The following is a 23,533-nucleotide window of genomic DNA, read 5'->3' as shown; positions in this document are numbered from 1 at the left end:
GTCAGAGCCCCACAGGTACCACAGGCACTAATAGGAGGTTAGGTACCAGGTATCTTAGGTTAGGTGTAAATTTGTGGACTTTTATTTAGAGGGCGGTGGTGGGCAGTGGGCTGCTATTCTAAACTTCAAAAAACAACATCTGATTGATGCGAATTACTCAATACCTAAAGAGCCCTTATATTTATTTATTACATGTAGGTACCTTAGGCTAGGTATCTATCTACCTACTACCTACCTACCTAGACCTAACCTAACCTAAATCTTCCATCTTCACTTTTTTCTTTCGTTTCATAAATATGATATTAACTACCTGACTTGTCATCATCCCGGACTGAGTCGAGTGTAAGATTAAATAATGGGCATTTTAACAATAATAAACTTCAATCATACACCGCCGACGAGGTTACTATCATGTCGATAGACTTAAATTGGGAGACGCTAACAGGCGGGCCGGACGGTGCCGCACTCGCGGAACAAATCCGTGATTTTATTCATACCAAGTTTCAAGCTGTGCCTCTGCCGCGTTTTATCAAATCCGTCAAAGTCCACGATTTTGCTTTCGGCACCATACCACCGAGTGTCGTGCTAAAGGACATATGCGACCCGCTACCGGACTTCTATGAGGAAAATCCAGACGTGTCGGATGATGAGGATGAAGAAGGGGAAGAAGAAGAGGAACTTGTCCAGGATGAGAGGGGAAGGCATGGACATGGGCATGGACATGGGCATTCGGACGAGGTATCCGAAGCGATAAGAGCCGCCGAACATAAGAGGAGAGCGGATCAAATTCGTAGATTAGAAGGAAGGGGTGGGAATGGACGTAGGGGTGGTGAGAGTGAAATCGGTACGGCCGCTTATCCTCCGGAAGGTCTTTATCCGCCTCATATCCACGTTGCGGGATTACGCAGCGCTCCCGGGACACCCGATATAGCCAACCCGTTCTTAGGACTCGGCGTCCCGACGCCCGGCGTGCCCGGCGGTACAGCCAATATGCATTATTTCCAGTCAAAGTTAGCGACCACCTGGTCCGGCACCCAGACGCCCTTAGCGGCCGTCGCCGGAGCGCAACATTTGAATGGCTGGTTGGAGATGGGTGGCCCGCATAACCCTTCACCAGAGAGGTACCCGCGGAGTCGTGATCACAGCAGACAGCCTTCCCAAGGTTCCGCTTCTATCCCAGACCATCCTCCAGTTCCATCCCCCACTTTACCCCCAACCTCACTTGCCCCTACGCCACATCTGCTTCGAGAGAAACATAGCGTGTCAACTCTCGCGCCAACTTCGGCCGGGCCCTCGCGACCTCCGACCAGAGATAGAATGACGAGCGGACAGCGCGGCTCCGGTCGTAGCCCTGACGGTAAAGGGGCGCGTGAAGGATCATCGGAAGAGGAGGAAGAGGCACCCAAGAAGTTCCGCGAGCCTAGGATAGACGACCTACAAGCCGTGTTCCGCATCAAGTACGCAGGCGACGTGAAACTGATGATAACAGCCGAGATTCTGCTCGACTACCCAATGCCGAGCTTCGTGGGTATTCCGGTAAAGCTGAACATCACAGGACTTACGTTTGATGGGGTCGGCGTTGTCGCGTATATCAGGAAACGGGTGCACTTCTGTTTCTTGAGCCCTGAGGACGCGCTGGCTGCTGTAGGACAGGACGACGATAACGATGGTGGTAGGGACGAGCAAGGCACGGGAACTGGTGGTGGTGGCGCGCGGAAAGGGAGACTAGGGAGCTTACTACAAGAGGTCAGGGTCGAGAGTGAGATTGGCCAGAGAGAAGGTACGAAGCAGAGCCTGAAGAACGTAGGCAAGGTTGAGAAATTCGTCCTCGAGCAGGTCAGACGGATCTTCGAGGAGGAATTTGTGTACCCTAGTTTCTGGACGTTTTTGGTCTAGGGATTTGGTATGAGAGAGAGGGAGGGAGGGAGAGAGAGAGAGAGTAGCTCCCAACTTCAAGGCTACGGATAGCTGCAGATGTACCTAGATCTACGACTGTCTTCTCCATCACTGGGGAGAACTATTACGAATCACGTAAGTTAGACAAACACCTAAGGTAGACTGGCGGCTGTAAAATCCATCGCGAATACGTTGATAAAAACCTAAGTGAAAGGCAACGAGGACTCATATGGCAAGATTAATCGGCGGCATACTCATAATAACATCCGGCATGATCCTAGCTAACCCTCCATTCCCTCCCTTTTTTTCACGCATAGGTAGCTGTCTCTCTTCCCCGAACTCCAACCCGTGTTCAATCACTGCGAGGTAGATTCATGCGAAGCAGCTTGGTTCTGGCGCGCCTTGCATAGCGGCTTGTGGCGTTTAGTCCAGTCCTGCTTCTGGCAATCCTTAGAGCAGTAAAAGACGGATCGGCACGCGGAACAAGCTTGCAGATCAGCCAAGACGAACGTTTTCTGATGAGGGCACTGTGATATATTAGGTTAGGTTAGGTGTACATTAGTAAAGAAAAAAAGAAGAAGAAAAGAAAAAAAGAGGGAAAAAAAAAATTCACGTGGTAGTGTCCGCACACCATATTCTTCCCATCACCACGGATGCGCATCTCCCTGGCCTCGGCGAAGCGGCCCTGGGCCTCGCGCAGCTGGCCGATGTTGTCGCGGGTGACGGCGGCGTCGAGGACGGGGCCGGCGCCCTCGCGAACGGCGAGGGCGCGGCGGAAGGCGTCGTCGGCGTCGGCCAGGCGGCCCGCGCGCAGCAGCGACTCACCCATGCCGTTGTAGCTGAGGGCGGCCTGGACGGAGGTCGGCGGGTGGAAGCGCAGCTTCAGCGCGAGCGCCTGCCGGTGCAGCTCCACGGCCTCCGCGTGGCGCCCCGCCCGCGCCGCCGCCCACGCCGCGTTCGACCGGTCCACCCCGTCGAGCGTCGCCGTCCGGTACGCTGCGAAGTCGAAGGTTGGGTCTGTCGGGTCCGGGGGTGGGTGTGTGTAGACTGGGGCGGTGTTGTGAGGGGGGCGGTGGGACATTTTGGTGGTGGTGGTGGTGGTGGTGGTGGTGGTGGATTGATGTCGATTTGAGAAGGTCCGGTTGCGAGAATGAGGGAGAAAGAGAGATACGATATATGTTGGCGTTGTGTATGTTTTAGACGTGTAACTTCCGGTGAAGTGGGAGGTAAGGTAGTGGCGGTAAAGGGTAATGGCGGTGATAAACTTTTAGAAGTATGGTTTTTTTTTGGTTTGTTTTTTTCTCCTCATTGTCTCTTTAAACTTCAGGCAGCTACATGCGAAGTTAGGCATCTGGCATTTTGGGCAGGTGCGCAGTATCTGCTACAGCAACCAGCAACCTGTTACCTGTTGCCCAGGTGAGAGCCATAGAGAATTTGCTTTCTGTCAACCATCTCCGTTTGCAGGTGCTAGATCGTTAAAGGGTGGGCCTATGCACGCAGTGAAAGCCACAAACGCCATCATGGGAAGATGTACGAAGCACGGGCTGCTTATCCTTAGGTTAGGCAGTCATTCTCTTTACGAGGTGACAAACAGCAACAATAATACTTTGCTATAGCATCAGACAAACGATGCCCGCTGAGAAGATTCCTACTGAGCTGATCCTTTACTCCTCGTTCGTAACACCTAACTGTCTGGTCCCGATGAATGTGACCGCTGCTTCTGTTGCATTTTACTTTTCGTGGATTTTTATCACGTTCGTTGCAAAACCAACCAGCGAGATATTAAAGTTTCGCTTCTCCTTTTCTCCACGCGTCGGCGCCCAAGTGTTCTGCCAGTAGCCGCGCGACCCCATCTGCAACGCCCCAACTCAGCTCGTAGCCTCGTCCACCCAGACCGTAAGCATGGATGATGGTCTGCCTGTCAACTACTTCTTCTTTTTCCAGTCGCATACCTCCCTTGCGAGTTGGCCGTCGACCTACAATATCCTTCATCACAGTAAACTTGCCTTCGCTCCCCAATATCTGAGGGTAAGTAGCGGCAAATTTCCGCAACAGGGTCTCGCGAACTTCCAGCGATGGATTCGGGTCCCAATTATTGGCCTCCTTGGTGCCGCCGATAATAGTCCCGCCGTCGAAATTCCGTGGGACGCAGAATGTCCACGAGCCGTCTGCATTTTGCCGCGTGACGGTCACAGGACACGCGTTGGCAACAAGGCACGTTTGACCTATGCAGCAGACGTTTAGTTTAGGACTAGGGCATCTAGGGTATGTTGATAATGTCGACAGAAGGAAATAGGAATAATTTACCTCTGGTAATAAACATATTGTCGTCTCCAAACCCGTGTCCAGAAGCGTTGATTAACACATCAACAGGCCCCGCTTCAAATTTCCAGGAGAATATTTCTCTCGGGTCTCTCACTTCTCTGCGTAGGACCTTGCCCCCCAGAATCGCAAACCGGCGCAGCAGGAAGCTGCAGTAAACCATGGGGTTGACGCACCACGTCTCGTATTCACATCCCCACTTCACGCCTTCCGGCAGCTCTGCTTCCTTGAGCACCCTAAACCCCTTGATGCCCAGCTGCGTGCGCGCCCGTTCTTCGGTGAGCGTACGGTACGCCTCGCTGGGTGCTTCGAGGTACTCGATGCCCTTCATGAAAGTGATGCCCGCTTCCGGATGCCGCGCCTGGACGGCACGCATGTGGTCGAAGGTCCGGAGGCTCATGGCATGTTCCGTTTCCTCCGCGGGGTTGGTCGGGGGTACGATCCTGTTGTGCGCGCCTCCCCACGGCGAGGTGTAGTTGATCTGGCTTTGCGCATCGATGGTTTCGGATCCGGAGGGGAAGTCGCGCGCTACGATAGTCACGGCGTGGCCTTCGGCCTGGATGCGCAGAGCGGAGCTTAGCCCGATGACGCCGGCGCTGCGGGTCGCGGTGTTAGTTAGACGTTTGTACCACGATAAGGAGCTAGTGAGATACTATACCCTAATACAACTGTATGGGGCATTGTGAAGCAAGTAAGTCTTAGTAACCTAGTAGTGATTTCTTATATCTAGTTGTCAACCAAGCTGCGTATTATGGGCACAAATCCATAAGGTTAAGGTGCCATTAAAGAGAATCGTTACGAGCTAATTTATATGTTTACATATTCCGATGTTTATCATGATATGATGTTTAGAAACCGATCCCGGTAGCAATAGCTGATAGAGGTTTCTATTACCTCGATTAGTGGAAGACTTTAGTCAAGAGAACAAATGAACTAATACCAAGAAGCAGCTGAAATCAGTAGGTTCAGCTACGGCGGCCGAATATCGGAGGTGGGGAGCGGGGCCGGATGGGGCCGATTACTCACCCCGACCATCCGGTATAATAGCCGAAAGTGATAGGAATGGAAGGTGGAAGGAGCAGATCACGGTGGTTTTGGCCGAGTGGTTTCCGGAGGCCTTTACCGATGCATACCAGATACATACCTACCTACCTAAGTTAGCTAGAGATAAATTATGTAATGATGTTATACAATAACTCCAAACGGTACCTATTTGTAGGATAGCTGACTGATACTTCGAGTAAGCGTTTCTAAGCGTTTGTTAGAGACGAACCTCTGCTCTGATAACCACTACCTCGAGTGGCGAATAAATTCGCCGAACATGAATGGACATCCTCTTTAACTGGGTACAGTTGCGAAGCTAGATGCTTCAGATGGAAGCATCTGAAGTTGGTCTGAAACATCGTGCATCTTCAGCCAAGGCGCGCCAAGCGGCGCCAAGTCGCGCACCGACAAACTTCAGAAACCGTGGCATGCCTGAACATTACGTCTGCATGTGGATCCTGTTTTACCAGCATCGAAGAATCTTTATGATGTGCGCCTAGGAAAAGGCTGATCTCTCATAGGATCTCCCGTTGTGGAGTTGAGCCTCGGTGATCCTGGCTTGCTGGGGCTATATTAGGTAGGTAGGTATGTATCTGCCCCAAGTTACCAAGAAGCCTCACAATGCGAAAAGGGTGGAACTTATCGAACCATATCTTCGACCCCTTAACCAATGGCTGAAGAAAATTTGAACAGAATGAATGCTCAGTCTGCGTTAGAGCGTCTTTGGCCAGACTGAAAAGTCTTGATTCTCAACTGCCGAACCTGTTCCCCTGCTTGGGTTTAGGGACGGGTTTAAGAGCTCCTTTTTTTTTTTTTTTTTTGGAAAAGAGTAAAGGAGCACTGCCACTCCACCCTGAAAACGCTTTGAGGATTCTTGCACGCTGAGATTGCGTCGCGGTTATCGAAACAGTCCTAGTCGATATGATTGCGTGCTATGTTTTTCCCCCCATGGGTAGCCTGCTATATATGCTTGCGATGAGTCCATAGGCTCGGGGACTGAGTTCTATCACCTTACTTTCCTCTAGTCGAATTTTTGTTTTTCCATTCACTCTCTTTCGGAACTCCCAGTGAGCAGATAGCCGTTGAACGGTACCGTTATTACCATATTTTTTAATTTAATACCCGAGATCTTGTGGAATTCTTTTTGTTTTCGTCTTCCTGTCAATACCTAGTAACGTCCTCACCAGTTCCTCAGTAGCAAATATGTTGTTCTTCGCCAGCTCTATCCTCCTAGCCGCGGTTGCCAGTGCGCGACCATCCCGGATATTATACAGAGACGCGCCGGTTGAGGTTGGAGGTTTCAAAGGTACCTACCTGCGATGAGCTGCCCTGTGACAGTATCATGGCAAACAAATGACTAATAATAAACAGTTCTAGCGGCTAACAGGATCATTCCGGTTGTTGTTGGTGGACCACAAGATACTTTCGTACCTAATATGGTGAAGGCATCTGTTGGCGATATCATACAATTCCAGTTCAGCAACGGCAATCATACCGTCACCCAAAGTGCTAAGGACGCCCCTTGCACACCTCTAACAGGTGGCATCCATAGCGGACATATCCCTTTCCAAGATGGGCAAACCACTGTTGGCACTTTCAACATGCCCGTAACGAGCACGGATGCTTTGTTCCTGTATTGCGCGACGGGTCCCCATTGTCAAGAAGGACAGGTCATGGTGGTTAACCCGTAAGCGGACTCATCTCCCATTTAAGTTGTTATGTTAGGCACTTTGCTAACTGTCTCGTAGTACGGATGATCAACAAATCGTCGACTACGCCAAGGCATCACAATCCACCAAGTCTAGTGTTGATGGTACTACGGTAACCGGTGGCACAGTAGCCTCCATTCCCCTGGAGGCCGCTGCTTTCGTTCCTGCGCCCGTACAGGAGGGATCCCCAGGTGGTGCTCCCCCCGCTGCTGCCGCTCCTGCCGCTCCTGCTGCCACTTCTGCCGCTACATCTGCTGCCGCTTCTGTCCCTGGAACTACTACAACTACCATTACCGTCCCGGCGGCAACCGCTTCTCCAGCCCCTGCTGCTTAGCTATGGTAGATAGATAGATGGAGCGGAGCGAGATATGTTATAGGTAATAAGAATAGGCGACGTTTCTCTTCCTGTATGTATTAGCATGGGCACTTGGATGTATAGGAGGTACCTAGAGACAAGATAGATAAGCTACTTAGGTATATATCTTGGTAGTCGGATATACGAGGCAAACCGACTGGAATGACATACAAATTCGACGGATCCCTTGCCTTTCCTTCCCTGAATGACTTTAACATTAGTGATTGGATTTATTTTTTTGCTAAGGCCATTCTCTTATTTATATGGCTTATACGCTCATAACTATTAGTATTATGTGTGGCTATAAATACTGTACTACCTTTCGACTATTCGTGTCACGGCATTGTCTGTGAGATTCTTATGAAGGGATGAGTTTGAAAAAAGGGAAAGGGTTCCTTCCCTGTTATTCGTAGAGAGCGTGTTAGCGACAGGGAGTCAGGATCCAGCCTACGTATTTAACAAAAACGAAATTATAAGTGTTCGCGATGAGGAGGATGATACAATATCTGGAGGCTTCGGGTGGTCTAGATACTGTTATAGCGTGTCGCCTAGATGGGGAGTTCCGACAGAAACACATAATCCTTTTCCGATGCCTTTTTCAACTACACAGAGGTGATCTGGGTTCTCAGAACGATTGGGTCCTAAAGAATATATAGTACTGCATGTTGCTGCTTAAAACCCCTGCACTGAAAGCCTTGCAGCTGCACTGGGCATGGGGACTGTAAATGCGTAAAGCCAAATAGGTGCGAACGTACTTAGCTAATGAAAGGGGATACGCTCGTAATGGATTGAAGATAGGTAACAGATTAGATGCGGCGGGATGACCCCCGGCCCATGAGATTTAGATCTCCAACTCAACTCTTTCTGCAGGAGTTGCGCGTCAAACTTATAAGACTTATAACGTATTATCATAAAGCACGCTGCTGTTTGTGCTTAGAGATGTCCCTTAATAATACATCATTCATTCATCCTACCTAAGGTTACCTCGTTGTTATGAGCAAAGCGGGCTGAAAAAAAAAAAAAAAAAAACCGTACTTCGTACTTGGCACTTTTGGCTCTGGTTCTATTACAGAGAATAAAATCTACGAATGGGTCCATAAACGAATATCTATCAAGTAGAGTTGAAGCGTCACCAGATCTACAGCAGCGTAGGCTATCTGTGATGATTATATGCTCATTTGCGAAGTCCCTTGGAAAAGAGGCGTTCATTGAAGAATTATTATTATTACAAAGTCCCAATCTCCAATATTATCGATTTTCCTTTTCGACGACCCAAACCCCGCGCGCGCTTCACGCTGTCTTGGCTTTTTTTCAATTACCGTTTTCGCTAATCAGTTATTGAGCTGGGCGGCTAAGATGTAGTGTGATCCTCCATCTGATTGGATTGTCTGCCTGCTCGGAACCTGCAAGCAATTATTCTATTTCGGGAACGCGCAAATCAGGTCAGAGTACCGAACCTCTTTCTACCTAGACACTCTTCCAATTTTCTCCATGGCACGCTCTCGTCTAGGTTAGATCGAAATGTGAGCGAGTGTGCCCAGTCGTGACCAGTCGTGACAAGGGATCCTCGTCGGTCCTGCACAAATTCTACAAACTACCCTTCCCCAATGGCTGGTTGAGATGCTTCACACCCCCCACCTTCAAAGGCGCGCACAGGCGCTTAGCAAAATAACCTTGACGATCTGCTACTTGGTAACTCCAATGTCCGCACCCATCATGACCGCCGGCAAGCAATATCCAAAGCGCTTGCTGCATGCTTAGGTAGTATATACACCCTTTTAGTATCTCCCTTGCTTTGTAGGAAAAATTTAGTGAAAGTTCTATTATTCCCTTATCTCGAATTTCTATGCCACCTGTTGGTAGTTGGGCTCCGAATCACTGCATCCGGTCCCCTAATATGCGAACTGTCTATGTAAGGTTGTGCGACCTGCCGTGTTGAGTGATCACATCGCCTTGATATGGATCGAGAGGCTATGTCCCGGTGACAGACGAATTATCTTTCGAGGCTTACTTTGGTCTACTTGGCTTCTGTGCTCGTCCGACATCACAACTAGTAATCGATATTTACTAGCGACTAACAGGTGGATTGATTATTCGAGGCGGGAAAAATAAACACAGTTTAGCAAAATGGCGTCGAATGGACCGCCCGGAGGACTTTCTCTCTTCCCTAATACGACGAGGTCGCCGTCTCGGAAGCCGACGCCTCGAGGGCGCGCCGCCACTCCTCAATCGGCATCTCAGGAGCAGGGCTTTTCCTTTGAAATGACACCACCGAGAAATGGTCGTCGTACGCCAGAAGACCTTTCGGAGTTCGTGATTGACGGATCACCGGCGGGGACTGGTGGGTTACAGCTGTCTTCTAATAACCCATATTACCAGAGTCAGGCAGGGCCATCAGTATCGAGACCAATACCGGCGTCAGAAGTGCCGCCTCGAGCAGACACCGCGTTTTCTGGGGCGAGTACGCTGGTAAGAAGCGATAGCGGACGATCACGAAACTCAATTGCCAAAAGGCCCTTCGCAGAACAATCCGTACCAGATGTACCGGAACCAGCCATCCGCTCGATATTCCCACAATACGACCACACTCTACCCTTTGACCGTCAAGAATACTATCCAACTCAGACGAGTCCGACCCACATACCGAGGACTGTTATTAGCAGACAGTCTCATGTGCCTAACGCCCAGAGTCCGCCAATTCGGAGTCCCTTAAGAAGTCCTCTCAGCGCCGGCTCTACGCAAAGGTGGCCTAGACGGCCCCAGGAACCCCCTATTATACCCCCGGTGAACACGACGGAGGAGCTTCGTGATTTCTGGAAAGTAGCGAATGGATGGAAGGCGTCCGCAGCAGAGGGGCGCATGTTTTGTTTGAAGTTAATACCCGAGAAAGATACCCCGATTTACAACCTTACTTCTTCTTCCACGCAGCCTCTCTACCACATGCGCATAGACCCGACGTCAGCAAGCGCATATGTGACTTTAAGCCGGCACGACCCAAGTAAGCCCTATAAGAGGAAGGAACCGAATGCGAGCCCGAGGTCATCTGGTGGTATCCTAGGGGCGCTTCGGGAACCCGAATCGAAAGTGTGGCAGGAAGCGCTAGCGACGACGCTAGAAGAGCCATCACGCCGTTTGCCGCCTAATGACGGTTTAGTCTCGCTGTTGTATCCCAGCGCGGCAACAAAAGTGGCTTTGGAGAGGGCTGACGATATGCAGGCCGTGATGGCTGCGGAGCGGGAATGTGCACGGCTGGTCTGGGATGAAGACAGTCAGAACTATTTCTTGGTGCATCCGGCCCTTGCGACACCCTTCTGCATTACTATAGACAGGAATCCGGCATGGAGTCGCACGGAGTACACAGTTGAACATATCGAGTCGCCGCATCATATCGCGAAGCTGACACGAGACGGAACCGGCGAGGGCTGGATGGAGCTGGACACTCTCGTAGCAGGGCGCATCGATAGCTTTTACATCATAGATGTGGCAGTGTGTGCGTTACTTCTTGTTGCCAATATTGACGAGAAGAACGTGCTCGTCGAACATTTCGAACCGCCGCCACCGGCACTCCTACGGAAATCGAGCTCTAATCCTGATTTTCGCAGGAGTAGCAGTCGACTTAGCGCTAAAATACTTGGGAAGAAAGGAAACAAGAAGCGAGGGCGTCTCGAGGAGCTGGAGCTGGATCTTGAGAGTCAGGCGAGTAGTTTGGGCGGCAAGCTGAATATTAAGGACAAGGATAAAGACCAACTCCCGGGGACAACGCGAACGATTGTAAAGTTGCTTGGTTTTGGATTCAAGTGCGTTATCTGGGCCCTTACTCTGGCGTTTAAGGCTCTTATGGCTGTCGTAGTGGGCTTGAGTAAATGCCTAACCAGCGAAAAACTTTAAGCATGGCATGATGAATACGGAATCAGAACTGGGAGTTAAAGACAGCAATAGAGGGAAAAGAGGGGGGATATGGGAGGGAAATTCGAAGCGTGATACCTACTAGAGGATACGATACCTATTACCATTATCACAGAGCTCTATATGGATACCTAGTACATATTAATGAAGAAGGCCGGCCGTTTCCTCTTCTATAGGCGGGCTGCAGGACATAATGAGAGCTGATTAGGATTACGGGTACTGATAAAGTTATGATCGAGGCGTGAGGTTAGGTTGGGAAATGTAAATATAGGATGGGTCTATTTTTTTTCTTCCTGGGTATCGCATGACTCTAGACGATCTGAAGCCCGGTGCCTGAACGCCGCCGGTAATAATATGATCAAAAGGGAAGGATTTCGGCTCCTTGTCCGAATCCTCAATCTCGTTTCTCGTTTCCGTCTCCAATCCGTGATGTACAAGTGCTTTAGCGCTTTCGCTCTCGAATCTTTATCTTCTTGCCAGATTTTGTGATGATGTTTCCAGACGTCGCCGTCTTGGCCATCTTGGATCTTTGGAGCTCGAGCTCATGTTCTGTTCGCGCGAGAATCCGTAGCTTCTTTCGTGCATTCTGTAGTCTTCTTTGCAGTTTTTCGAGAAGTTTCTGCTGCTGTTCGGCTCGTAATGCTTCCGGATCCCCCTTCTCGTCATTATCATCTAAATCCAGGTCGTCTTCATCGTCTTCTTCCTTCTTCACTTCCTGCCGCAACTTTTCATCAAGCTCTTCCACGCCCTCTGTGAAGACAACCTTCTTTGGTTTCGTCTGTTTCGGTGCTCCAAAATCAAATTCATCATCTGAGTCCTCTTCAGCTTGAGCATCCAAGCTGCCACCCAACCCAACCACTCTCTCCTCTAGGGTCTTGACCTCCTTGAGCGCAGCATTTCGTACGGTGCGTATATACCCAATGTCTTGGGTTTTAAGTAGGCGGACAGTGTCAAGGTCCATGACCTTATTGCCGCGGTCGCCTTGGACGGTTCCGTTCCACCGCTTTCCTTGAGACAATGCGTCACCAGGGCCCTTACGCGACATCATCCCGAAGTAGAATTCATCTTCATTGCGGTCGGCGGCCTTTTGCCGTAGGGCACGCAGCTGCGCTTTCTTCTTGTTGAAGTCCTTTGCACGTAGGGAGTAGTCCTAATATCCAGATGAAAATATTAGCTCGGAGAATGAAGGCAGTGTTGGGATACCAGCGCGAATCTATAATGGCTGGTAAAAGGAGGAAGGCATTGTACCTTGTGCTTTTCGAGCAGACCGAGACGTTGGCGCTCCAGCGGCTGCGCACGCTCGCGATGAACGCGCCGTTGTACCGCATTTCTTATGGAAGACATCGTGATATATACCTGGGTAGGTAGAGATAGGAATGAGTAGAAAGAGGAAAATATTTGACTTTGCTACCAAGGATAATAGTAGCAGTGGTAGCGGGGCATGGAAGTAAATTGACGATTGTGACGATTGCGACGAATTGTTGTAATTATCAAGGTTCAAACCTTCAAAGATTGCGATTGATACTAGGTACTGCTTAAAAATTTTAGTGGATACTGGGGGGGCTAGCGTTCAGCCACGCTGCTACAAAGAGATAAGATAAGATAAGATAAAAATGTGGCGTTCAAGTCGAATCCACTTTTATCCCTGCCCCTAGCCCCTATTATTCAGCCAATTCGACTCCTTGAAGTGTTCACGGTTAACACTTACGTGAAAGCATTAGACTTTGAAATAAGACTGATTGGTCCGTATATAGCCCGTGCTTAACTGAGAGGAATATCCAGAGGAAAAATTATATACCTAGCGCCTTGATATTCTCATAAGCCTATCATTAACCTCGTAAGGCCCGGAAGTTTCATCAATTACTCTTACATCTCTCTCTGAAGGTAACTGGTACCCTAACACACCTATAGAAATGCAAGTCTTAAGCAGTTTATGATATTATAGATGCCTCATTCTCCCACACAGTGGTATAATCAATCTGTTACGATTGGAATCTTAAGCGAGCCAGTAGTTACCATTAGGTTAGCCACAGCAGGTAAGGGACTAAAAGCAGGCATAAGCTATATATGGCATAACTGTCTTTGATTCGATAGGATTTCCAGTCGCTGTAGTTGCATAGAGCAAAGGGCAATTCAGTATAGTCATCTTCAAATCAGATAGTCAAGTATCATGATGGAAATTAGCTGCATTAACTGTAACTAGGTACTTTATTCGATTAGCTACCTCTCGCTAAACCGAGACCGATAATCTCACGCCTCTGTCCGTAAATCAGGTACCTTACGATAATGTTCCCCATTAATAAGGCTGCTATGGAGGAGGCTCTAATTTGTAGCCTCAACCGTGGCCTGGAACTAACCGGTGTTACACCTCACACGACATCACGCGCCAGCAAACTTTTCTTTCGAACCACAAGTCAAAATTGAAGAACTAGTATTAAGTACCTAGGTAATAACCCAAGCCAGATTTGATATGTGGATGGGACGCCTATTGCCTTTGGACATTTGAATACGAAGGGTCCAGATGTGAAGAGGAAGCCTTGACGCCCAATCCGACAAGTGTATAAACACGTATGGCTAATATTGGGTAATCGTTCACCAAACGGTTCTGTGGTACCATATTATTGTAACCATACGTTTGCGAACATATCTCAACAAAGTCTGTGCAACTAATAGAGCCTTTAGAAGTTTGTAGGGATCATTATAATACGCTTTGCTTTCCTTCGGTTCCGACCCTTCTATTTCAGGATACAATGCTTGACGTGGCTTCTCACTTCCTATTGGGAAAAGAGTTTACCCCGTGAACGGACTTAACACAATCCGCAAATCCTGTGCAAACTATCCTCAGCCTTATTCCATAGTCTAGATATTCGTGTAACAAGATCGTGCGGTGCCATTGTTAATCGTCAAGGCGTTTGACTTTGAGCTTTTAATATTAATAAGACGATTTATTGGCTTCCCATACCTAGCCGATCCATCCATCCCTTTAAGAGACTCCTTTATAGGAGGTACCTAAGCTACTAGGTACTTTTGGTTTCGATATCTGTTGATATATTACTGGAAGACAGCGAAGTGCCTATACTCAGCGCGAAACCTCATTGGCTGGGTATTAAATTGTTATAGTTCAGCTCCCATGCAGTGGCTACTATACAGACCCAAGGTTTAGTAATTGGATAGGAATGAGCAGACCGTATTTCTTATACCACCTATTTTATATGTCGCTACCTAACCTTTCACAATCAATCAAATACTCTCTTGTTCCAAAGCGTTTCAAAAAGTTTACTACCCAGCGAGCACATGATGGCAAGCAGTGTAAGGGGATGGCAGATAAACTTGCCCAATTTATTGGCCAGCTCGAAGACATGTAAGAGGACTATCTGGCGTATGGCAAGATTCACACTAAGGCACTTCGGGGAGGACCCAAGAAAGTTATGGCCCTCTCATTACGGAGCTAGAATATAAACAACGAGACGTACAGGAGCTGAAACTCAAAGTCCTAGAGAACGAAAGAAGTCAAGACATATTAGACTTGACTTAGAGTATCGTAGGCCTTCTCTTCGCCATTTAAGGCGTGAAGAAGCTGGCTAATAACAAATCAAGAAAAGTTTAAGACACATGGGACACGCGGCCTCGGCGCGATGGCACAATGACGCGATCAATAACCCGAAGCACATGAAGAAGATGTATATTACTGGGTTTTCTGACTGGGATGCTATAGTACATGCTTCGGACGAGATGTAAGCATCCCACAAGGCCACCAATGAACAATCTCAAACCGTGTCATACTTCGTCCCACACGTTATCGGAGAAAGCGATGAAACAGCTTTTATGATCCACCGGAAGCAGTTTATCAACCACGAACCGTCTATTATTCCCCTCGAGAAAAAAACTACTTATTTACAAAGGACGTTCTCTTGCAATACATTCGAGAAGCGGGGAGGTATTCGTAAGCGTTTCGCACTATCAGAAGTGGTTTTTTTTCGTGCAACTAATTTTTATTATTATAACACATCAACGATCTATATTGATTCATATCTCATCAGTCTTTCAGATTATTATAAAAAGCCCATAAACTACCCACCTAGAGATAGTCGTACCATGCCACCGCCCCTTCCGAGTATTAATTAGACGAAGACAATAGGTAATAAGCGTATTAAGGAGGAGGACGAGGATGTCTCCACGAGGACAAAATATCGGGGTTTGCCACCTTCTAACGGAGAAACAAATGAAATTCGGTAAAGTACCACCGAAGGACCCAATCAAATACCTAAAAATATTACAGAGCTTTTTCCTGAACTGACGCGCAGAGCCTCTTTTCCCGATCAAGGCCAGAATCTGAACGCAAGAAGTTAGTTAGCCACCCTGGCTCTGGAAAGCTTGTTCTTAACACACTGGCTTACTTTTTAAACTATGTGCACATTGTATTAGCGTGAAGTTCTTGCAGAACTTGGTACTAGCATCATCCATCATGTCCCCACATAGAACCTCTCGCTATCCAGATTTCTGATGTGCTCCACATGGAAGCCAGATCTTTCCCCACTGGCCGCCGGCGCGCCGTAGAGTTGGATCCTCAGATAGTAGGAGCCCGGTTGGTTGACGACGAGGGACTTGAACTCCATAATTTCGTATTGCTGGCCGTTGCTGGCGGGTTGGCTCGTCTCGGCCTGCCAGTTTCCAACCACGTTTCCCTGGAACAGGTCCGCGGAGGCGAGCAAGCCCGTTGTCGACGAATTGTCTCGGCAGGAAGGCACGCGCACGAGCCTTACGATGGCCATCGAACCATTGTCTTCATTGGCGGGCGCCCGAATCCTTATCCGGAACCCTGTGCCAATTCGAACCCGCGCAGGCGGTGAAAGGCTGAAAGAAACCCCTGAAGCTTTTACCGGAGAAGGCATTGCGGAGTTCCTCTTCCTTGCTCCTCTGTGAGAATTGGGATGCATGTGCAGACGTCTCTTTTGGCGTAAGTATGGTGCTAGGTATATTGATGTTCAAAGTTGAGGAGTAAAGATTAGATGGTGAAAGTTCGCCGTTGCTGGTTTGAAGTCTTTGGTGCTGCTGGGGAAAAGGGTCAGCATAGGGGATGTTGGACTCCCTATTTATCCATTTCCAGAGAATAGCTTGAGATCTCTTCAACGTACGAACGCTCAGCAAATGGTTACATGTTCTCCCTTTGATGGTTCAGCAAACGCCAACGTAGAGTACGTTATCTTGATTTCGCCCAAGTCTGGACAACACAAAGATACTCCGTTACAGCATAAGCATAAAAAACATAAGTTGTGCGCCTGGGTAGCCACGTTTGTTTTTTTTCTCTTGGTTTCTGTTGGTAGAGACTGCGATTCGTGCCACGACAAATCGTATCCACGCGCCATAATGGCTCCTGTCAGCACTGTCGAATAAATTTGAATTATAATTTGACTCAAGTGTTCCCCTATAATATGCGATGGGTGGTGTGTTGCAGATATATGGCATATGCCTTACATAGGTATGAATGATGTTGATGGGAAGCGTTGAAACTGGAAGGATATTTCTGGTTAAGTACTTCCTATACTTATATGTGATCTATCATGTAATAACGCATCTCGCTAAGATGGGTTTGTTATATGCTCTTGATAACCTCAGATATAGAGACAGGAGTTCGCAAGGATAAGCTTGAAACCCCTTGATATGCCTAAATTGCTGCCCGATCCCTGTGGACCGTTTTAACGGGGAGCAGTATCTACCTAACTTTATACAAACTTTCACTCCCTAGTTCTCATTGATATGATAGTATTGGTTCTTCTCTCGCGCTCTTTGCAAGGTTAAAGTATAGTAGCATTTATACCAACTTCTTGGTAGGGAAGGCTGAGAGAAAGGTGATCATAGTGGGTAGGCAAGAACATGATGAAATCGTCTGTCCATTTCTTCAATACTCACTAAAGATATTGAGTAAATCAGTAAGTTTACTCAACTATTAGTAATACTCACTATTTGCTTCTGTTAGTAACAAGTTATATTCTTTAAAGTGAAGAATTATGGGTATCAAACTAGCTATTTGATATAAATAAACCTTATTGGCTGAACCTCCGTGTTCAAGTGGTTCTGTGGACGATATAAGGGTCAAACGGCCAATGTTATTCGACGGGATAGCGTTGACTTTGGTCGCACTACTGACAAGTCAGGCCAAAGCGCAGAAAATGAAAATGTCGCTTTACCACTTTATAACATTTCCTCAGATTTTTAAAGTATAGGTAAATGTCGGGGATTGATCATAATCAAGTACCTAGGACTAGAGACTACCTGTTATGGTGGTTCATCTAGCTTACGCAGACTCACCTTTCTCACCCGTACGGTGAACAAGTGAGCACCACTAACTTAATTAGAAGGAAAGGAACTATCTCAAGACTCCCGAGGACCCAAACAAGGGCCAAAGACTAGCGCTTCACAGACCACTACTAGTTTGATAGTCACGACTTATCTAAAGGCGGTGTTTAATAGCTTCTCCGTTAAATATGGCTTGTGCTTAAGATCAACCGAAAAAAAAGGTCTGACAATAACGTGGCCATTCAAGTCGTTTTCCAAACCAGATATGAATAAAACCCCTTGGTAGCAAGATTTAAAATCAGGAATAGATGGATATTCCGATTATAATACTAGCTGAAAAGGGGTTGAGGGGAGAATAGGGGTGGATACCTCAGCACTGCTAAATCTGAAGAATTGTTTCATTTTCCTTCAACTGTGAAAAACGGACACTACCTTCCCATATCACTTGACCCTTACTGAGATCCTTTGCCTCCGAACTATAATCCCCAAGCTCCGAGCCATTGAAGTAGAGCCCCTTGGGTCGCTCGGACAGTGGCGGCGGACCATTGTCTAAGGCGACTGCAAGAACATCGCGAGCAGACTTCTGTGGTGTACGCCAAGTACCGTTGGGGTGTATGCGTACCAAAAAAGGAGCCAACACACCTGCAAATATCCGGAATACTAACACTCGGACTAGCCACGAGGTGTGACGAACAATTCCAGTGGCCATTGCAGCAGGATCTATAGCCAGGACAGAAATCTTACTCAGCCTCGGGTCCTGATCAAGTCTTTTCTGAAGTTCATGGCTGGTCGGCAAATATACAGTCAGAGAAAACGTGTCTTTGCTTGCACTCTGGCACCTAGGAGACTTAGGAGACATACATCATGGCAACGCCGCATACCTTGGATGCACCATAACGACGATAGCCAGCTTTCCATATGGACTCACCATTTTTATTTGGACTCCAAGTGCCCTTCGCAAGCGGCTCAAGGTCTGTGTCGACCATAGTCTTGTATTTGTCGTCACGGAATGACCTATTCATGACATTGCGTCTATCTTCAGGACTGTGGAGTTTCGGTTAGCAGGAACCTAAATATGTATCGCGGCCGAACTTGCTTCTGAGCCCAGCTACTAATCCAAACAATTCTACCCTTCTCCCGATCCATACTCCGAAGAATCAAGAGCGTTAGAAGCCAATGGCCAAGATAATTTACGACGAAAGACGTGTCCAATCCGTCGTCTGTCCATGTCTGTTCACCAAATTCTTCGTAGCCGGCGTTGAGAATGATTGCAGCCAGGGGGGGAATACTTCCGGCCTCGACAAGCCCATTAATATGTGCAGCAGCCTCGCGCACCCTATCAAGTCGCGAAAGGTCCAATGATATCTTTATATCTTCATGCAGATGCGACGACATCGGCGTTTGCTTCGCGGACTTCAAGGCAGCATGAAGCGCGGTCGCAGTCTTGGTGTCCCGCACGGTGAAAATACCGTGATAAGCTCCAAATTCACGGCTGGAGGCAATCCGGGATGCGATTGCACAACCAAGTCCGCCGGTCGCTCCGGTCACTAAGATTGTACCTCTGTTGTGAGACATTGCTATGATGACCTATTTATCAATGATCATCAAGTAAAAGAGGAGTGATTAGAGTGTAGGATATTGAGCTATTTGATCTTATGATTATGCGATTCACCCAAAGTTACTTAAAAACCGTTGCCATACCACCACAGTTGGCGCCGCTCTGGATTGTACCCTGCATGTGAACACATACCTGCTATGAGATCCGATAGGTGAACTAAATAGATTCATAAGGCTGCCAAGCTGCAAGGGAATGTCCAGTTGGTCCAATCTTTGGATATGGTAGGGGATGAATTACGACCCCCTATACCGACGAGGATTGGCTACATCAAATACGGCCCCCAGAAGCAACACAGTTTCGGGCAGCTGATTATATTACCCAGTACACTCGGTCGGCGACCCTTGGTTGATACTGTAGAAGAAAAAGACGTAGGTACTTAGGTATTGGAAATGGACAAGAATCGTCAGACTAAGATAATTCTTCCAACTAGCCAAAGAAGTGTGTCTAGTTGATACGCGTAATAACAAGCCACTACCGATTCCATCCCTAATATCAATCACCCATTACTGCGATTTGCTTTCCTTATAACCTGCCTTCACTAGATCAGCACATCTCTACGCCACCACCATCATGGGCGCCATGGTGTGGCAACTGGGTATCTGTAGGAAGATGCTTGCATCTACGATCCTCAAGTTGTCAAAGCCGTAAACAAGAATCGACAACGCCAGATTTCATATCGTTGGACATATGACACATACTCGAGAAATATACATAGACTTGTGTAGCTAACCCCTTAAAAATAATCGTTAATCTCATTATCAGTCACGTCCTTCCATGACTTGTTTTTACGAAAGCCATGTTTAGTAGTGCCATTCGGTGTGGATTTAGCGTCCGAATGAGACATCACTGGACCAGAAAGTGGCAATTCGGATGGTGTCGGCACCGGTAGATAATCGATAGGAGCAGCCCTCTCCCATTGCTCAAGCATGGTCGGATTTTGGCCTGGGGCGAATGCAAGTTTTGCCGGATTGTGGATATCCTAAGCGCTGCAGTTCATCGGCCGGTCGCATGGTAAAGCGAGCAGCTAATCTAAAAGATGCGATGCCATGTTCGTTGGTAAACATAGGATATAGAGACATGAAAGTATGGCCCTCAACAGCCCTCTCAACCGCGCTATTGGGCATAACTATGACCTCGATATCTGGGACATTGTGAGACAAAGAGGCATCCAAATTGTCATGGCCTTCTTCGTCGTAATTCTCGACTTGAAAAGTATCTGTCAATAGCTCCAGTCCGTACATACCTAGGTACACAGTAGTCGACGTCGACGTGAGGCCGAAGGAACTTTTTCCGGTGAAAAGGCAGAGAGTGCAATATTCTTCGTATCGTTTTAAGGATGCGGAGAGTTTACTTCCTGGGAACTTTTAGCATGATAGGAATGCTATAATGATCTGATAGTATAGTACCTACTCTCAGGAACTCCTTAATAAGCGTTATATCAAACCTTTCGGCGGAATGTACAGGTCCAATGCCACTTAGGAAAAGAAGCTGGGGACTACAGGCTACTCCAGCACAGATAATGGCTTCTTGTCGTACTTTGGACGAAGAGCTCTCTAGGCGGGCCCTTATTGCTTTGAATGTGGACGCCTGTAACAAAGCCCGTCTGAGTATCAGCCTTTAGACACGATGCTACTGTACTGGTGCATATAGTCAGAGGATCCCGTCTTGTTCAGACACGCAGTAAGTGTCGTAATCCTATTCTCGCGACTATTGATGGCTACATCAAGAACTTTTACGTTGACTGACTATGGGTCATTCATAAGAATGAGCTACTTTTGGTCGAATCAGGTTAATTACCAAGTGGGCAGATTTTGTAATAGTTGGCCTTATACTTGATCTCGAAATTCTGGTGTTCTCCTTGCTGGCAAGTTTGTCATATGGCTAAATCTGTTCTTCCAAGTAAGATGAATCACCCTTATCCGACCATCGAATTTGTTACTAATTGATTTCATTCTCATACAAATTACTTCATGACTCCACACCAACTAAGGTAGGTCGGTGGTAACCAAAGTGAATTGATAGTGTTACGAGGTGCAGCGAAAGATAGGACCTAGGTGAACAACTTCGTTGTTCCGCAAGGAACTTTAACTAAGGTAGTTCTGGGAATCAGAGCTATATATTCAAATATCTCCTTTGTCCTTCATAATTCACATCTGAAACCTGACAGCAACTAAAGTGAAGTGAATGCAAACACTTGATCTTAGCGACTCGAGACAAGCACGAGCGAAATATAAATAACCAGATCTTTGCAGAGGTAGAGCTGCTGGCCTTTTAGAGAGATAAAAAAAAATCGCCCCTAGCCCAATAATCATTACCATCATCACCGTATCCGCTTGTACTCAGACCAAAAGACGCCAGAAGACATGGCAAATAAGCTTACTGACTTATTCTCCAGCGTCCAACGACACTCAAAACAACCTTGGGATCTAGGGGGAACGAAGCCACCATCACCAAAAGCTAATCCCAAATTTTGGATTAGAGATGATAAGGCCACAACTCTTCGGCAAGGGGAATCGTTCTCCCTAATAATCGAACGGGAAGACTTTTCGAAGTCAAGAGGCAATTATGTCGAGATCAGCGTACATAAAGTACACTGGGATGTAGAAGGCCTCGAGTCGACGCATCTCGTGGAGGGTTGGGATGGCCTGCTCGTAGGAAATAAGCGTCTGTTTTGGAATGGGAACCGTTCTTTGAAATTCAATGAGCTCTCTATTCAGAGTCCTGGAGACTTCCATATCAGAGTGGCCGCTGCAGACTATAGAGGTCCGTTAGACAACGCTATAGTTGCCGACTTTTACAGCGAAGTCATCCATAGAAGATAATGACAATTGGGCTCAGGCCTATATATACCTAACCCAGTAAGACTGGGACGCATAAGGGATAGATCTATTGAGATAGCAACAAGGAGCTTCGAGGGCTAAGTGCCAATAAATCACCATACTACACACTTGTTGCTGCCTCTAGTATTCATGATACACATCGCACCATCGTGCTGACATGATACCTAATACAGATTTTCCGCCGCTCTCCCAAACCACCAAGACTTTCCGTAGCCCCCGCTCACCGCTTAGTGAGATCCAGCCATCAACTACTCAATCCTAGTAACTGTAAATAGTAGACGACGACTGTTCTCATCTTCGAGAGTATTGTTGGGATTGACATTGACTAAATCCATAGTTCCTTCGACCTTCCACCGCATCTGGGTAGCCTCTCCAACCTTGTTCCACATCTCACCAAACGTCGTCAAGTCATGCCTATAGCTAACGGAACCTTCTGTGACCGTGGCGTAATCGCCGGTTTTAAGGCTCCCCATCTGCCTACCTACAACTATCCCCCCCCCTTTTGATTAGCCTTGCAATATTCTTCGCCGCTGCAAGCTCCTCGTCTAGGGTGAAGAGGTGGAAGACGGCGCTGCAGTGTATTACGTCGAAGCCGCGCTCCTCAAGATCTTGCCACTCCTTCCCTTGGCCCTTCAAGATATCCGATCTCACAAACTCTGATTTGAGCGTCTCCCGATCATGAAAAAGATCGTATCCAAGCTCCAGCAGTCGCCTTTCGATGTAGAGGCCTACAAGGCGTTCAGAAGGGGCCGATGCAGGGATAGGGGCTGATTGCGAAAGCTCTTTCACGCTGTATCTTCATTAGCCTGACATGACAAAAGTCCAGAGATGTTCCCTACTATATCTTTGATGTGCTTGATAACTTCAGAGCCGGGTATCTTGGAATACTGTTCGAGAAGTCGGCGGATAGGCTCATTTACTTCGACCAAGTCCTCTTGATACCAATTCCTGTTCCATCCATGGGAGGACACGTCGTAGATACCAGCCATCCTGGAACTTGCGGCAAATTGATCAATCCTCCAAATGCGAGGCAGGAGACTGGACGGAAAATACAACCAAGATATTACCGGTCAATTTATCTTATACTTTTAATCAGGAGTTCGCACAGCGGGTGCTTAATCAGTACCAACATTCGAGTTTTGGTAAGCTACTGCATTGAGTCCATTCATTTAACCTGGGGAAGTAGGCCAGAAGAACTAGCTGCATAGGTACCTAGGTAGGTACCTAAGGTAGAGTGGCATTTTACATGAAATCGCGGGACAATGTCAGACACGGCCTGGGAATAAGGTTTGATGGCGAAGTGCCGAAAGTAGCTTAGAGCAACGAACCACGACAAATTTACCTAGCGGGCTTACGAATGCCTCTTTCAAATTGCGACACAGGTTCCGGTTATGCCGTACTTATGAGTCAAGAGGCGTTCAGGACCTAGCGGAAATAAAATGGGTTGTATGCAAGGTCACAGTAGTCACTCAGTGACCTACGGAGTGCACGAGAGGAAGCAAGGGAGGTGGAAATGGCGTTTAATAGTAGCGTGCTATAGTGAAAA

The 23,533-nt window shown here is 47.6% G+C and overlaps 11 protein-coding genes across 11 annotated transcripts; 4 read left to right on the top strand and 7 right to left on the bottom strand.

Annotated features, from left to right (window-relative positions):
* The first annotated feature begins 14 nt into the window (after window positions 1-14).
* On the top strand, window positions 15-2,201 carry F4812DRAFT_221633 (uncharacterized protein). The gene has a single exon (XM_047930448.1). The coding sequence runs from the start codon at window positions 412-414 to the stop codon at window positions 1,894-1,896; it is 1,485 nt and encodes a 494-aa protein (XP_047786382.1). The 5' UTR covers window positions 15-411; the 3' UTR covers window positions 1,897-2,201.
* On the bottom strand, window positions 2,075-2,977 carry F4812DRAFT_468222 (uncharacterized protein; the record flags this gene model as incomplete). The annotated part of the gene is made up of 2 exons (XM_047938757.1): window positions 2,075-2,423; window positions 2,510-2,977. The coding sequence occupies 2 exons, from the start codon at window positions 2,975-2,977 to the stop codon at window positions 2,253-2,255; spliced, it is 639 nt and encodes a 212-aa protein (XP_047786381.1). The 3' UTR covers window positions 2,075-2,252.
* A 350-nt stretch (window positions 2,978-3,327) lies between these two features.
* F4812DRAFT_221604 (FAD dependent oxidoreductase) lies at window positions 3,328-5,113 on the bottom strand. Its single transcript, XM_047930447.1, has 3 exons — window positions 4,877-5,113; window positions 4,204-4,814; window positions 3,328-4,121 (listed from the first exon to the last, which is right to left on the bottom strand). Exons 1-3 carry the CDS (start codon window positions 4,897-4,899, stop codon window positions 3,679-3,681), a joined length of 1,077 nt encoding a protein of 358 aa, XP_047786380.1. The 5' UTR covers window positions 4,900-5,113; the 3' UTR covers window positions 3,328-3,678.
* A 1,352-nt stretch (window positions 5,114-6,465) lies between these two features.
* Window positions 6,466-7,305, top strand: F4812DRAFT_463125 (uncharacterized protein; the record flags this gene model as incomplete). The annotated part of the gene is made up of 3 exons (XM_047938154.1): window positions 6,466-6,568; window positions 6,634-6,949; window positions 7,011-7,305. The coding sequence occupies 3 exons, from the start codon at window positions 6,466-6,468 to the stop codon at window positions 7,303-7,305; spliced, it is 714 nt and encodes a 237-aa protein (XP_047786379.1).
* A 1,962-nt stretch (window positions 7,306-9,267) lies between these two features.
* On the top strand, window positions 9,268-11,444 carry F4812DRAFT_221466 (uncharacterized protein). Its single transcript, XM_047930444.1, has one exon. It carries the CDS (start codon window positions 9,454-9,456, stop codon window positions 11,212-11,214), a length of 1,761 nt encoding a protein of 586 aa, XP_047786378.1. The 5' UTR covers window positions 9,268-9,453; the 3' UTR covers window positions 11,215-11,444.
* A 230-nt stretch (window positions 11,445-11,674) lies between these two features.
* On the bottom strand, window positions 11,675-12,576 carry F4812DRAFT_453174 (U3 small nucleolar RNA-associated protein 11; the record flags this gene model as incomplete). Its single annotated transcript, XM_047936445.1, has 2 exons — window positions 11,675-12,382; window positions 12,481-12,576. The coding sequence occupies 2 exons, from the start codon at window positions 12,574-12,576 to the stop codon at window positions 11,675-11,677; spliced, it is 804 nt and encodes a 267-aa protein (XP_047786377.1).
* A 2,516-nt stretch (window positions 12,577-15,092) lies between these two features.
* Window positions 15,093-16,516, bottom strand: F4812DRAFT_444380 (uncharacterized protein). Its single transcript, XM_047935500.1, has 3 exons — window positions 16,368-16,516; window positions 15,630-16,284; window positions 15,093-15,564 (listed from the first exon to the last, which is right to left on the bottom strand). The coding sequence occupies exon 2, from the start codon at window positions 16,167-16,169 to the stop codon at window positions 15,696-15,698; it is 474 nt and encodes a 157-aa protein (XP_047786376.1). The 5' UTR covers window positions 16,170-16,284; window positions 16,368-16,516; the 3' UTR covers window positions 15,093-15,564; window positions 15,630-15,695.
* Window positions 16,517-17,691: 1,175 nt separating this feature from the next.
* Window positions 17,692-19,347, bottom strand: F4812DRAFT_444379 (NAD(P)-binding protein). Its single transcript, XM_047935499.1, has 3 exons — window positions 18,626-19,347; window positions 18,391-18,573; window positions 17,692-18,314 (listed from the first exon to the last, which is right to left on the bottom strand). Exons 1-3 carry the CDS (start codon window positions 19,102-19,104, stop codon window positions 17,909-17,911), a joined length of 1,068 nt encoding a protein of 355 aa, XP_047786375.1. The 5' UTR covers window positions 19,105-19,347; the 3' UTR covers window positions 17,692-17,908.
* Window positions 19,348-20,067: 720 nt separating this feature from the next.
* F4812DRAFT_463120 (uncharacterized protein) lies at window positions 20,068-20,388 on the bottom strand (the record flags this gene model as incomplete). Its single annotated transcript, XM_047938153.1, has 1 exon — window positions 20,068-20,388. One exon carries the CDS (start codon window positions 20,386-20,388, stop codon window positions 20,068-20,070), a length of 321 nt encoding a protein of 106 aa, XP_047786374.1.
* A 1,122-nt stretch (window positions 20,389-21,510) lies between these two features.
* F4812DRAFT_468220 (uncharacterized protein) lies at window positions 21,511-22,243 on the top strand (the record flags this gene model as incomplete). Its single annotated transcript, XM_047938756.1, has 1 exon — window positions 21,511-22,243. One exon carries the CDS (start codon window positions 21,511-21,513, stop codon window positions 21,967-21,969), a length of 459 nt encoding a protein of 152 aa, XP_047786373.1. The 3' UTR covers window positions 21,970-22,243.
* Window positions 21,945-23,404, bottom strand: F4812DRAFT_444376 (uncharacterized protein). Its single transcript, XM_047935498.1, has 2 exons — window positions 22,827-23,404; window positions 21,945-22,777 (listed from the first exon to the last, which is right to left on the bottom strand). The coding sequence occupies exons 1-2, from the start codon at window positions 22,901-22,903 to the stop codon at window positions 22,465-22,467; spliced, it is 390 nt and encodes a 129-aa protein (XP_047786372.1). The 5' UTR covers window positions 22,904-23,404; the 3' UTR covers window positions 21,945-22,464.
* Window positions 23,405-23,533: the final 129 nt, after the last annotated feature.

The sequence above is a fragment of the Daldinia caldariorum genome (assembly GCF_022478825.1).
Source record: "Daldinia caldariorum strain CBS 122874 unplaced genomic scaffold F4812scaffold_22, whole genome shotgun sequence".
In the NCBI taxonomy this organism is placed as follows: domain Eukaryota; kingdom Fungi; phylum Ascomycota; class Sordariomycetes; order Xylariales; family Hypoxylaceae; genus Daldinia; species Daldinia caldariorum.
This window is presented reverse-complemented; position numbering and strand designations above follow the sequence as displayed.